General features: G+C 31.3%; 1 protein-coding gene across 1 annotated transcript; it reads right to left on the minus strand.

The window, feature by feature from the left end:
* Positions 1-2,002: 2,002 nt before the first annotated feature.
* LOC139854036 (uncharacterized) lies at positions 2,003-15,208 on the minus strand. The gene is made up of 5 exons (XM_071843363.1): positions 14,928-15,208; positions 3,530-3,649; positions 3,218-3,390; positions 2,858-3,001; positions 2,003-2,349 (listed from the first exon to the last, which is right to left on the minus strand). Exons 1-5 carry the CDS (start codon positions 15,206-15,208, stop codon positions 2,003-2,005), a joined length of 1,065 nt encoding a protein of 354 aa, XP_071699464.1.
* Between the last annotated feature and the right edge of the window lie 996 nt (positions 15,209-16,204).

Raw genomic sequence — 16,204 nt, forward strand, 5'->3', positions numbered from 1 at the left:
GTAGCATAAACAGTGTTTCAAATTCTATACTGGCGTCTGGCCTTTTGCTGGAATGAGATAAAAAAACATATGAATATGACAAATGAGAGTCATTTTCAAAATCGTGGGCCAAGTAGGAATGGGCAACCACCTTCAGTGAAATTCCTTCATTCTACAAATCTAATTCATTCTTATTAGAAACTGTAAGTAGCAGCAAACAAAATCCCTAAAACAAATGTCAAATCAATAGTAATGTTGCCAATCTTGACAACAAAGTGGCTACAACGTCCGAGGACGGCTCTGTTGAGTCGCTACCAAATCTGAAGACGGCAACGAAGCTCCTCGAAACCAACCAAAGTCAGTCAATAGAACTAAACTAAATGACAACGTTTTAATCCAAACACCAAAGGCAAACAAACCAACAAAAGTGAGTATATAGGTAAATGAATGTCACTATATTATGCAAGCCTCGACTACCGCCACCCACCACCATGGCAACGAAATCCCACCATTTATGGTAAAAACTTCTAAATTACCTGCCAAAATGACACCAACATTCACTATAATACTCTTTGGACCTTTTGATCTTTATAAACGTACGATTTTGAAATAAAGCATGAATGGTACTCCCAAAGTCTTTTGGATGTTTAATTCTGATTTGAAACTGATATTCAAACTACTAATACTAAACGGGTCGAGGGTGTAAAGGTATGCACGTTAACCTTCAGGTTAGTTTTCCTCTGTAATACGTTTTACTATGTTTCTGTTTCAGAATCAGGTTATGCGAGCAAAACGCTGGTGCAATCTCTCAAGAAACGTCATTTCTTAATTATATTACACAATTTTATAGTTTATATTCAACAAACTAAATGTTAAAAACATACAAAATTAGTAATGATAAAGAGAATGGACAAATTGATACATGAGCAACATCGTGGACTGATTGGGATAATGGAGATAGCGGCAACATCAGGTATATCGAGAGCAACACTGATGACACCAACACTGATGACACCAACGGAACCAATAGAAGTGACGACATGAAATCAATCGCCTCAAACCCTAATTTCTACTATAATCTTCACTTGATTCATTACAAACTACTCGTAAGTTATACTATGTATATATTAATTAATTAAAGAAGTGTGTGACGGATGTGAGTGAAATGTGATGGATTAGTGATGAGAAATAAATGAAAAGGTAATAATGATGTAGTGCTGATGTGATAGTGTGTTAATACGAAGAACGACGTCATGGTTGGAATGTTCTTATGAAAAACATTTGAAAGAGTATGTTCTTTAATAATTTTCGAAGAGAATTATACAATGATTAGATGATATATGCTGAAACTAGGGGTGTACACCATTTGGTTTCAAACCGAATAAACCGAATGTAGAATCGAATAAAAAAAAACGCATTTTTTAAACGGTTTTCGGATCGATCGAAACCGAATTCGCAATTCGGTTTTTGATTTGGTATTTGGTTTTCAAAATTTTAAATTCGATTAACCGAATTAAAAACCGAATTCAAAGTAATAAAATATTAAAACATATTTAAAATTATAGTATTTATATATTTATATTATATTTGATGTATTAATTACATTATTATTAAACAATAAATATGTTATATAACCTGTATACTTAAATTAATTCCACAACTGTAATTCCTAATTTATATGTAAGTTTATGCTGGTTAGGATTTTTATTTTTAGTGATTTTCGGTTTTAATCGATACCAAACCGAAATCAAATTCGGTTTGCGGTTCGGTTTTGGTTATGATTTTAATATTTAAATTTGGTTTCGGTTTGGTTTTCATTTTTGATTTTATAAGTTTCAAAACCAAAAAATCCAAACTGAAAAACCAAAAACCGAACCGATGAACACCCAGGGCCGGTCCTGAGAATTTGGATGCCCAGGGCGACCATCTCAAAAATACGCCGATTTTTATTTAACAAATACAATTCAAATACACATGTTTGGAACTATACAAATCACCTAAAATGATGTCTACGTGCATTTTTTTATGCAAAAACTTCAATCAATTTATCATAATCTACATTTGATAGAAATCTATTTTCAATACTTATAATTTCTAACCCGTTTAACCGTTCTTGAGTCATTGTACTTCGTAAATAATTCTTCAACAATTTCAACTTTGAAAAACTCCGTTCTGCAGATGCTACGGTGACCGGGACGGTTAGCCAAATCTTGTATGCAAGTAAATCATTTGGAAAAATATCCATCTTCTTTGTAAACTCCATAATCTCAAGTGACGTCCACGGCCTTGCTCCCTCATATGCTACTTTAAGCAACATTTTCTGCAAATATTGTAACTCCCTAAACAAGTCATCTCTATCAATATCCGAATCTTTTCATATGTCAAAGCAGTTTCAAGATCCAAACAACTTTTTTTCAAGAGGTCATCATCTATATAATATAACTTTGATGCATCAAACATAAAACCAAAAATAGTTTCATATTGTTTCATTTGTTCAAATCTAGTCTTTAACTGTGAAAGAACCATATCAACTAAAACAAGAAAGTAATTAGTTTTAAACTTTTCTTTAGCCGATTGTTGTTCTCTTTCGGTATTTTAAATCTCATCAAATTGTTGTTTTCTACATGAAGCACTTTTAACAGGAAAATTCAGGTTCAACATCAATAGTTTCTTCAAAAAATTTTAGCTTCAATAATAGCTTTATCAAATCCAGTTTCCCTATAATTATCAAAAAAAGAAACCAATCCATCCAAACTTTGAATCGCAACATCAAGAAGCATATCTTTCGATTGAAATTTTTTACTAACTAAATTTATTTTAAATAAAATCTCATACCAAATAACTAAAGTTAAAATAAATTCAAAACTTGTAAATTCACCATCTATCAATGATTTTGCATCTCTACACACTTTTCCATCTTCACATACTTCATATAATTGTATTAAAGCTTCTTTTATTTGAGGAATTTGAGCTATTATAGCTGTTACACTTTCTACATGACTTTCCCAACGAGTTGCTGACACTAATTTTAAAGTCAAATCGTCAATATATTTAAGAAAAACAGTCCACCGTTTTGTGGAATTAGAAAACACATTATATATTTTTTGATAAGTTCCAAAAAAAGTTTTTGCTTTATGACAAGAATTTGCCATATCACATAACACTAAATTTAGAGAATGACAACCACATGGCACATAAAAAGCTCAAGGATTTATTTCAAGTAATCTTGTACTTACACCTGAATGTTTTCCTTTCATGTTTGATCCATTGTCGTATCCTTGTCCTCTTACATATTTAATATCTAAATCAAGGGATTTCAAACATTCTTGTAGTACTTTGAAAAGACCTAAACCTGATGTATCTTCTACAACTAAAAACTCTAGAAAAAACTCTTCCACTTTTATTGGTGAGCTAGACACATCAACACATCTTACGATTAAAGTCATTTGTTCTTTGTGACTTACATCAGGGGTGCAATCGAGAATTATTGAAAAATATTTTAATTCTTTGATTTTTTTCAATTATTGCCTTTTTTACCTCGGTTGCTAACATTTCGATTAATTCATTTTGAATTTTATGACTAAGATAATGAATATGAGTTTCTTTATTTTCAATTCTACGAAAAAGTTGTTTCGTTACAGGATCAAACTCGGCAATCATTTGAGTATTCCTAAAATGTTTCCATTAGAATTTTCATAAAGCTTTTCATTTGTACCACGAAAAGGCAAATTATATACAACTAGACATTTAACAGTTGCAATTATTCTAAGTAAAACTTCTTTCCAATGATCGGTATCTTTTTTAATAAGCTCTTGTAACTCTTTATCAATTGTTTGATTCATATTCAACCTCAACCGTAACTGTCAAAACCCGTCCTTATCCCCCTGGACGAAGTCATCAACATCTGGTCCATTGCGATGAAAGACTCCAAGTAATGTCCTTAAAATGAGCAAATGCACAGCGGAAGACTTAATTCGTACCTGAGAATAAACATGCTTAAAAGTGTCAGCCAAAAGGTTGGTGAGTTCATAGGTTTATCATAACAATCATTTCAATATCTTAATAGACCACAAGATTTCATATTCAGAAACATTTCAATAAAAATATTCTAAGTTGTTGAGCACTTGGCAACCATACTTAACATTTAATCAACGTCGCATATTCCCTTTATTATGAAATCTCCCTACACCGTACCAAGTGTAGTCACCGAAACAAAGTACTGTGCAACCGTTGAATACTAGTCGTCCAATCCTGTTGGGGTTGTCAGGCCCGATAGATCTATCAACAGGATTCGCGTTTACAATACCTATGTAAATAGTAGTTACCAAGCTACAGGGAAATATGCCAGTGGTACAACTCAACGTAGAATGTATTTTTAAGTACTTGTGTCTATTTCGTAAACATTTATAAAAGCAGCGCATGTATTCTCAGCCCAAAAATATATATTGCAAAAGCAATTAAAAAGGGAGCAAATAAAACTCACCATACTGTATTTTGTAGTAAAAATACATATGACGTCATTTAACAAGTATAGGGTTGGCCTCGGATTCACGAACCTATATCAGGTATATATATTAAAACTTATAATAACAATTAAGCAAGTATATGTATATTAATATTAATATACTTAATAATTTGTATGTGATATTAATAAATAAATTAGTTATAACTATTTTATATACTTTAGATAAATAATTAATATTTATATATATTATTATATTAAAATATGTTTATTCATCCTATGTAATTTAATTAATATTTTATAATAATAACATTTTATTTAAAAACAATATGTAATTTAATACAGTTATGATATATGTAAAAATAAATTTTTATATAAATATCATTTGTTTGTTAAAGTTATCATAATACTAAAATAATAAGAATAATAATAATTCATTTTAAATTGTAACTTAATCATTTTCATAATATTATTTGTATCTATATTCTTTATGTTTGCAATCATAATAATAACAATAATCATTAATACACATAATAATAATGATAATAATAATGAAATAATAATAATAAAAAGATTATACCTCACAAAAAAAATAGCCTAAAGAAAATATGGTGCCCCTGCTCGGGCTCGAACCCGTGACCTCACGTTCCTCGCAAACACTCCTAACCATTCTAGCAATTCCATTTTTCTGTCATTTTTACCAACTTATAAGTATTTAACCCGTTTGTTTTTCTAATTCATCTTCTTATTTGTCTTCTTAACATCATCAACATGCTATCATCCTCGTCTATATCATAATCAATATGATTACTGAATTCACATCATCATTATCGCTATTTCAGTCCAACGTGACACCTAAGTTTTTCTTGGCCCAACAATGAATTCATTTTGTAACCCCATTCTAATCCTATACGGCCCAAACATATAACCCGATCCAAAAACAGAAAACGTTTACAGAATTATTATTATTAGATAGGATAGTCTTGGTCCACCATTTAATTATTATGAACGTCATTGTCCTACTTTTTGTTTGGCCACATATTCATGTCATGTTCCACTTGTGAAATCTGTCTCCTTGAATGATTATTCCATGTATTTAAAATTCAAAGCTCGATCATATTATTTCATAATGACTTCACTTTATCGTTGTCAAAAGAAATAGAAACGAATAAAGCAGATAGCTCACTATGGTTCGTTTTAAATAGAAAAATAGAAATTACGCAGGTGATTTAAATGGTGTTTGGTGATGATGATCGAATAAAAGAGAAAATATAAGGCAGTAGCAGCTCACATAGATGAATGATGGTGGTGTCTTCGTGAATTTGTAAAGAAGAAGAAAATAAGAATAGGAAAGGTGGTGAGGTTGTGGGTTTGGTATATTAAGGTGGTGGCTTGAGGATGGTGTGCTTGATGATTGGATATTCTCAACATAACAGTACTTACAGCAGTGGCATGACAACAATAATACAGCAGTTTTAGTGGTAGGTTTGTGGTTGTGGTGGTGATGAAAAGGGATGTTCCGGTGATGGGTTGCTATGGTCTATCAGAAGACCAAAACAGAAAACGTAGTGATGTCATGGAGATGTTTACATGGTGGTGTAGGGTGGCGGTGGAGATAGTTGGTGGCTCATATGGAAATCGGTGAAGAGGTGGTTCGACCAATGATGGGTGTGGTGGCTGTTATGGGATGGTGGTGATAGAAGATGGCCTCCGGGATGATGGACGATGGTGATTGTAAAGTGAAGAGGGTAACGGTGGTGATGTGGGTTTCATCAAGGACGATAGTGATCATGGGTTTGTAATCGAAAACCAATATCAAAAACAAGGTTGTAGCGGTTATAGTCGTGGTTCGATTTGTTGGGGGTGACGAAAATGGTGGTTGGTATTATGTATATCTATTATTAAGGGAAGCCTGGAAAATGGATTAGAAGTGGTTTACATATGTTAGTGTTTTAAGTTGACATAAAATGAAATTTACAAGTTCTGTAGTTGGTTGTTGCAGAGAAAAAAGAGAAGGATATAAGATTCAATGTATCTAACTATTATGGATCTATTAATATAGGGAAATTGAAGACAGCTGGAAAGCACAAATATTAAAGAAATATTAAAGAAGTGAATTCACACATTTAGAATAAAGGCTGCCGACACTTTTCTCGGAAAGAGTATATCGTGTCCATTGCTAAACAGTTAACGTATAAAAGTGTCCCTAAAAATCTCAAATTTTTAGATTAAGTATATTTAATTATTTCACTCATTAACTGTTCGAAACCTGATCAAAAAGGTTCGAAATTATTTATTTTCTGTTCCATTCAACATGTACGGAGTACTAACATTTAAACTAAAAGGGGTAAAAATATTTTTATCGAGCCCATAATCTCTTTAATCAATATGCGGATTAACTTTTATTTAAGTCCTCATAGATATATATTAAACTAAAAGGGGTAAAAATATTTTTATCGAGCCCATAATCTCTTTAATCAATATGCGGATTAACTTTTATTTAAGTCCTCATAGATATATATTAGATTTATATTAAAATCAATGAAACGTCAACCGAGTGTTCCAAACGTTTACAGTTTAGACTCGAAATCATTGTAATATATACTTTAAATATATAAGAACATTCATAAATAACAAATTTTACTTCGTAAATAAATATATTAGTTAAATATATTAAACATTTAAATTTAATATATTAATATATATATTCAAGTAATATTCATATATATATATTTATATATATATATACATATAATAATAGTTTTCATTACAACGTATTTTATTTTAATTATTTAGTTATAATAATAATTCGTATAATAGTTATAGTTATATATACACATATACATACATTTATATATACACACATTTCCAAATAATGGTTCGTGAATCATCGGGATTAGTCAAAGGTCAATTGAATAAATGAAACAGTTCAAAATTTTTGAGACTCAACCTAACAGATTTCTCTTATCGTGTCAAGACTACGAAATCGTATCGAGAGTTTGGTTTAAAATTAGTCGAAATTTTCCGGGTCGTTACAGTACCCACCCGTTAAAGAAATTTCGTCCCCGAAATTTGAGTGAGGTCGTCATGGCTAACAATAAAATTGTTTTTATGACGAATATGAGTTGATAAATATAGTTTTATCATTATTGATTAATATAGATAAAACGATTTGATCATGTGAAGCGTACGAGTGAAGCTATCACAAAAGAGTGAGATGAAGTGATTAGAGGTTCGTCTTAACTTCTGACATAGTCAAGGTTGATTTTCAGAATTCAAGGAATTTAAAGAAATCTTCTAATCAGAAAGAAAATGTAATCACACGATTTATTAGCAGATTGTTGGAGTTACGGAAGAACAAAAATATCAAGAAAATATTTCCGTGATATGCTTAGAAATTAAGTAGAATGAAAGAGTCGTGTAACATGGCACATGATGAGGATAAGGTCTGTGAATCATCATCACGTTACATTAGAAATTTAGCATGACTTACTGTAATATAACCACGTTGGCCCGGCGTCCTTATATTATACTAACTCATGCTTCAATTCCCAACACTTCTCTAGTAATCATTCATAATTTAAACTCGAATTTTTTTAAAGAAATTTAGAAACTAAAATAATTCCCTTTATGACGTAACACGGATAGCACGAAGAGATAGATAATTTCGAACAAAGATATTTATGAAGGTATCTTCAGGAATATCTAAGATATTTATATCGAAAGATACGATGATATCTTAGAATTTAACATATCTTGAATTAAAGGATGTTGTGAAACTTTTTCGCAAGAATTTAAAATAAATAAGGAGTAAGATATTCGCTAAAGATTTCGACGGATCCAGAATTACCTGGATTCTTTGAATATAGGGTTTAGTCCTTGTATTTATCCTTGGTCTCCTTTATGGTGTGCTCAATTCGATTTCCAGTACCAAATTTTCTATCGAGCGTTCCTAACACTTCCTTCTTTATCATCAACTTTTGGCCATTAAGACCATCTACAACATGCTGCTTCGTCAGCATTTTCAAAGTTAATGGATCTGGGTCATCGGTTATCAAACCGAGGTGTTTTCAGGAGAATTGCGTTTTGAGATGATTAAATGATGATGGTAGTATGGTGGAATATGAAAGGTTCTCCGGTAACGATAAAAGAGTACGAATATATATAAAGGTTATAATAAGGTTGTTTCAGATGAAATGTCGGAGTTGACTTGCTGGAGCTGTGACAAAATTTGCTACTTTGAAAGGGATTACAAAGTGATTTTCGGTAGTAACATCGTCAAAGGAGCTAGCGCATATACGTGTTAAACCTTTACTCAGGTTCCAAGAGTTTTTCAGGTGCATAACTATATGCATAGATCTTTTCTTCCGTAGATGAAGTGCGGCTGGTTCATCCTCTCGATCGAGGTGTCTTCAAGAATCATGAAAGATTTGAGCATGGATTGGAATCGTCAAGATTCAAATGAGGTTTAAGATGAAATCAAGTGGCAAGCTTAAAGAAGTATTTAGTTTCATATGTTATAATCAATATTTTAATTCATTTTAATTGTCCAATGTTAGCAGTCCACAGTTAGTAGTCCACAGTTAGTAGTACGTATATAGTTTAATATATAATTCGACGTATCATGACCCATTGTACAACGTATTGTCTCAGAATTAATCTGACGTATTGTGTACATGTGTCCCGACGGTATGTAAAGTGCATGAAATAAATAACAGAAATTAAATTCGACGTATCGTGACCCATTGTACAACGTATTGTCTCAGAATTAATCCGACGTATTGTGTACATGTGTCCCGATTTAAAGTGCGTAAAAGTAAATAACAGAAATTAAATGACGATAAATAAAATTGCGAGAATATAAATTGCGATAATTAAATTGCGATAAATAAAATGTAACCAGTTAGCTAGGAACAGTTAGCTGGAACAGTTAGCGTGGATTCTTAACAAAATTTCAATTAGTTAATTCGTTTGTTTCTAACAAATTTTATTTCGTTCAATGTTTTCTTCATTATGCCACTTGTTAAATTTTGATAGGTCAAAATCCAAATATGAAATTGAATTTGAATGAAAATAGTTGTTCTTTGGTGAACGGATACGTGTATGTACGGACTTGAGCAGTATTATTAATGATTGCTGAATTAGAACTGAAGAGTGTACAGTGTAACTTATTAATGTGAAATCTAAATATTTCTCGGGTATTACCCACCCGTTAAAATATTTTCACCATTAACAGTTTGTACAAAAGAATTTTTAATTACAATCTTTATGAAAATATACTTGCATATATATATTTTCTTCAGATGTAATCATGGATTTAACGAGTCAATAAGATATTAAACTCATTTGATTTATCGTTAGTACTAGATTACATGATCTCTAAAACATTAGAGATTACATAATCGTCATGTCGAACGAAGATTAATGAGGTAGAACGATACGTAAAGCGAAGATAATCGATGTAGAACGATATGTAGAACGAAGATCATACTCGAAGTACAGATGGTGATATTGAGGCGTGTGATGTTGAGGCTTCTATTATTGGTGGTACCGGTGCCGATGCTGGTGGTACTGTTGGTGTCGGTGATATTGAAGAAACTGTTATGTTTTGCACCATATTCTCCAAATTGATTTCTCGATCGCGAAGTTCGTTAACTTCTTCTATTATTCCAGGATGATTGTCAGTTGGAATGAGCGGATGAATAAGGTTTAGAATTGCGGATAGAATATAATCGTGGCAAGATATTCGGGCAACGAGAGTGAAAATGGTGTTTCGAACAGGTTCGCCGGTAAGTGATTCAGGTTCTTCGCCAAAAGGTGAATTCGGTTGGTGGAAGGGATCGTCTTCTTCTCGTCTCCATTGGTTAAGTCGACTACGAACCCATCAGATGAATTGGGGATGGCTGATTGATTGATTCATTCTGGTGACACTGCTTCTAGAGGTGGAGTGGGACTCCATATCGGAATCCGAGGGACTTGATCTAATGGTGAGTTCCATTGCGTACGATTGGATAAGGGATTTTTCGATATGAAATAATTTTCGAATATCGGATGATATTCTAATTATATAGAATACCTATACATAGTACAGAAGATCCCGTAGATTACGAAGGAATTTAAGAAAACGTGTCAGATAAAGTCTAAAGTAACAGATACGCTAAGATATGAATCTGTCTATACGCTATCTATGCAATAAATGCAGGAAGTCGTGTCTAGACTTAGGAATGATAAGCAGGTAATTTTCCACTACGAATGATAAACAATACTTATAATATGCAGCTAAGGTCGAAGTCCAGACTCGCTAATGCATCCTAACAACTATCAGTTAGACACACTAATGCAAGACCTGGTTCACTAGGACCAACGCTCTGATACCAAATGTCAAAACCCGTCCTTATCCCCCTGGACGAAGTCATCAACATCTGGTCCCATTGCGATGATAGACTCCAAGTAATGTCCTTAAAATGAGCAAATGCACAGCGGAAGACTTAATTCGTACCTGAGAATAAACATGCTTAAAAGTGTCAACTAAAAGGTTGGTGAGTTCATAGGTTTATCATAACAATCATTTCAATATCTTAATAGACCACAAGATTTCATATTCAGAAACATTTCAATAAAAATATTCTAAGTTGTTGAGCACTTGGCAACCATACTTAACATTTAATCAACGTCGCATATTCCCTTTATTATGAAATCTCCCTACACCGTACCAAGTGTAGTCACCGAAACGAAGTACTGTGCAACCGTTGAATACTGGTCGTCCAGTCCGGTTGGGGTTGTCAGGCCCGATAGATCTATCAACAGGATTCGCGTTTACAATACCTATGTAAATAGCAGTTACCAAGCTACAGGGAAATATGCCAGTGGTACAACTCAACGTAGAATGTATTTTTAAGTACTTGTGTCTATTTCGTAAACATTTATAAAAGCAGCGCATGTATTCTCAGCCCAAAAATATATATTGCAAAAGCAATTAAAAAGGGAGCAAATAAAACTCACCATACTGTATTTTGTAGTAAAAATACATATGACGTCATTTAACAAGTATAGGGTTGGCCTCAGATTCACGAACCTATATCAGGTATATATATTAAAACTTATAATAACAATTAAGCAAGTATATGTATATTAATATTAATATACTTAATAATTTGTATGTGATATTAATAAATAAATTAGTTATAACTATTTTATATACTTTAGATAAATAATTAATATTTATATATATTATTATATTAAAATATGTTTATTCATCCTATGTAATTTAATTAATATTTTATAATAATAACATTTTATTTAAAAACAATATGTAATTTAATACAGTTATGATATATGTAAAAATAAATTTTTATATAAATATCATTTGTTTGTTAAAGGTATCATAATACTAAAATAATAAGAATAATAATAATTCATTTTAAATTGTAACTTAATCATTTTCATAATATTATTTGTATCTATATTCTTTATGTTTGTAATCATAATAATAACAATAATCATTAATACACATAATAATAATGATAATAATAATGAAATAATAATAATAAAAAGATTATACCTCACAAAAAAATAGCCTAAAGAAAATATGGTGCCCCTGCTCGGGCTCGAACCCGTGACCTCACGTTCCTCGCAAACACTCCTAACCATTCTAGCAATTCCATTTTTCTGTCATTTTTACCAACTTATAAGTATTTAACCCGTTTGTTTTTCTAATTCATCTTCTTATTTGTCTTCTTAACATCATCAACATGCTATCATCCTCGTCTATATCATAATCAATATGATTACTGAATTCACATCATCATTATCGCTATTTCAGTCCAACGTGACACCTAAGTTTTTCTTGGCACAACAACGAATTCATTTTGTAACCCCATTCTAATCCTATACGGCCCAAACATATAACCCGATCCAAAAACAGAAAACGTTTACAGAATTATGATTATTAGATAGGATAGTCTTGGTCCACCATTTAATTATTATGAACGTCATTGTCCTACTTTTTGTTTGGCCACATATTCATGTCATGTTCCACTTGTGAAATCTGTCTCCTTGAATGATTATTCCATGTATTTAAAATTCAAAGCTCGATCATATTATTTCATAATGATTTCACTTTATCGTTGTCAAAAGAAATAGAAACGAATAAAGCAGATAGCTCACTATGGTTCGTTTCAAATAGAAAAACAGAAATTACGCAGGTGATTTAAATGGTGTTTGGTGATGATGATCGAATAAAAGAGAAAATATAAGGCAGTAGCAGCTCACATAGATGAATGATGGTGGTGTCTTCGTGAATTTGTAAAGAAGAAGAAAATAAGAATAGGAAAGGTGGCGAGGTTGTGGGTTTGGTATATTAAGGTGGTGGCTTGAGGATGGTGTGCTTGATGATTAGATATTCTCGACATAACAGTACTTACAGCAGTGGCATGACAACAATAATACAGCAGTTTTAGTGGTAGGTTTGTGGTTATGGTGGTGATGAAAAGGGATGTTCTGGTGATGGGTTGCTATGGTCTATCAGAAGACCAAAACAGAAAACGTAGTGATGTCATGGAGATGTTTACATGGTGGTGTAGGGTGGCGGTGGAGATAGTTGGTGGCTCATATGGAAATCGGTGAAGAGGTGGTTCGACCAATGATGGGTGTGGTGGCTGTTATGGGATGGTGGTGATAGAAGATGGCCTCCGGGATGATGGACGATGGTGATTGTAAAGTGAAGAGGGTAACGGTGGTGATGTGGGTTTCATCAAGGATGATAGTGATCATGGGTTTGTAATCGAAAACGAATATCAAAAACAAGGTTGTAGCGGTTATAGTCGTGGTTCGATTTGTTGGGGGTGACGAAAATGGTGGTTGGTATTATGTATATCTATTATTAAGGGAAGCCTGGAAAATGGATTAGAAGTGGTTTACATATGTTAGTGTTTTAAGTTGACATGAAATGAAATTTACAAGTTGTGTAGTTGGTTGTTGCAGAGAAGAAAGAGAAGGATATAAGATTCAATGTATCTAACTATTATGGATCTATTAATATAGGAAAATTGAAGACAGCTGGAAAGCACAAATATTAAAGAAATATTAAAGAAGTGAATTCACACATTTAGAATAAAGGCTGCCGACACTTTTCTCGGAAAGAGTATATCGTGTCCATTGCTAAACAGTTAACGTATAAAAGTGTCCCTAAAAATCCCAAATTTTTAGATTAAGTATATTTAATTATTTCACTCATTAACTGTTCGAAACCTGATCAAAAAGGTTCGAAATTATTTATTTTCTGTTCCATTCAACATGTACGGAGTACTAACATTTAAACTAAAAGGGGTAAAAATATTTTTATCAAGCCCATAATCTCTTTAATCAATATGCGGATTAACTTTTATTTAAGTCCTCATAGATATATATTAAACTAAAAGGGGTAAAAATATTTTTATCGAGCCCATAATCTCTTTAATCAATATGCGGATTAACTTTTATTTAAGTCCTCATAGATATATATTAGATTTATATTAAAATCAATGAAACGTCAACCGAGTGTTCCAAACGTTTACAGTTTAGACTCGAAATCATTGTAATATATACTTTAAATATATAAGAACATTCATAAATAACAAATTTTACTTCGTAAATAAATATATTAGTTAAATATATTAAACATTTAAATTTAATATATTAATATATATATTCAAGTAATATTCATATATATATATATATATATATATATATATATATATATATATATATATATATATATATATATATATATATATATATATACACATATAATAATAGTTTTCATTACAACGTATTTTATTTTAATTATTTAGTTATAATAATAATTCGTATAATAGTTATAGTTATATATACACATATACATACATTTATATATACACACATTTCCAAATAATGGTTCGTGAATCATCGGGATTAGTCAAAGGTCAATTGAATAAATGAAACAGTTCAAAAATTTTGAGACTCAACCTAACAGATTTCTCTTATCGTGTCAAGACTACGAAATCGTATCGAGAGTTTGGTTTAAAATTAGTCAAAATTTTCCGGGTCGTTACAGTAACTCAGCCCAAGTTTCTATATTTTTCATACGTTCTGAACTACTTTCATGCTTCTTTAACTTTTCACTAAGTTTCCTCCAATTATTTATTCCCTCATTTTCTAATTTACTTTTACATATAACAATCTTAAATAAATTGCAGCAAAAACAAAATACTTTATCAAGCTCTTTTGAATAAACTAACCATTTTCTACCAATTGTGTCATTATTTCGTAACATACGTACATAATATGAATCAGAAAAGTGTCTATTTGAATTATCTATTGGATAAATTAAATTAGTTTCTCTAACAGGTCATTTACTTACAACTAAATCTTTCATGTTTGAACTTAAACTATCTCAAACTCCTACATAAAAAATATTGCAATTAAATCTATCATCTTCATTAATAGGACTTTGATTATTTTTACTAACAGGACTTTGATTGTCGTCATTAATAGGACTTCGTATATTTTCGTTTCGTTTTTGTTTAATTTTTCATCAACGTTAATCTCTTCAACACAATTTTCACAACCATTATTTACTTCCACATTATTTTGTTCAACGGTTTCAACTGAATTTTCATTAGCATTAGCTTTACTTTTAGGTTTAACTAAATACTTATTCAAAGATCCTTGTAAAGATTGAGTTAGTTCTTGTTGTTGTCTTTTTCTTTTTCTATTTTGAGCACCAGAAGATTGTATACGAGGAGGCATAATTATTAAAAAAAAATTAACATAAATTATAAACAAATAAGCAGAGCATCATATAAGTATAAATCATGGAAAGATATCGCATTCTCTTTATAGTTTTCTTATTTCAATCTTCCTTAGTTCCTTATGACCTTAACAATTATAGCAACCTTCAAATCTTTTTATCTTCCTACAAAAAAGACATTGAATCAGATTGAATAACTCAAACAGAGACTGAATTAGATTTAATAACTCAAACCAATGACTAAATCGGAAACATAAACAAGAAATTGCATATCAGCATACAAGATTTAATAACCTCAATCTTAAAAAACACAGATAGTATTATTTCATAAACAGAAAATAGAAAAATTCGTTTAAGTTATAGCAAAATCTAGTATCATACAATAATCTTTTCATAAACAAAAAGTAATAAACATAAACTAAAAAAATAAACATATAATTACATATTTAATAACAGTAATCTCATAATCAAAGATTAATTACAGAAAACTAATAAACGAAAATATAATTGAACAAGAAAAAGTAGTTGCAACTGTACCTGCTAAGTTTTTGGCTTGTTGTAGCCGTGAGTCCGTGACCGTGAGTAGCCAAGCAGCGGAGTAGGTAGACTTGTAAAACCACTAAACCGCCGAACCAGAAGAAAAAATTGAAACCGAATTGAATGATCGCCGATTGATTGTTGATTGTTGAGTTGATTGTCGATTACTCAATATTCATTGTTGCAGAATGATTGTCGGTTTGATTTGGGAATTGGGAATCGGCGAATAGATGAGCAAAGAAGAGAAGAAGACGTTTGGATGCCGATATACTGATACGAGTATTTTTCTGTTTGACAAATTAATTTTTACACCATAATTGACAATTCAATTTTTACTTCGTATTTATTTTTTATCTTCCATTCAAATTTCTCAATTATATCAGATATGGACTAGTGGCCCTTTTTTTAATTTTTGTAAAACAAATGTATTATTTATATGGGTGAAAATATTGGGCAAT

The sequence above is a fragment of the Rutidosis leptorrhynchoides genome, chromosome 6 (assembly GCF_046630445.1).
Source record: "Rutidosis leptorrhynchoides isolate AG116_Rl617_1_P2 chromosome 6, CSIRO_AGI_Rlap_v1, whole genome shotgun sequence".
NCBI classification, from domain to species: domain Eukaryota; kingdom Viridiplantae; phylum Streptophyta; class Magnoliopsida; order Asterales; family Asteraceae; genus Rutidosis; species Rutidosis leptorrhynchoides.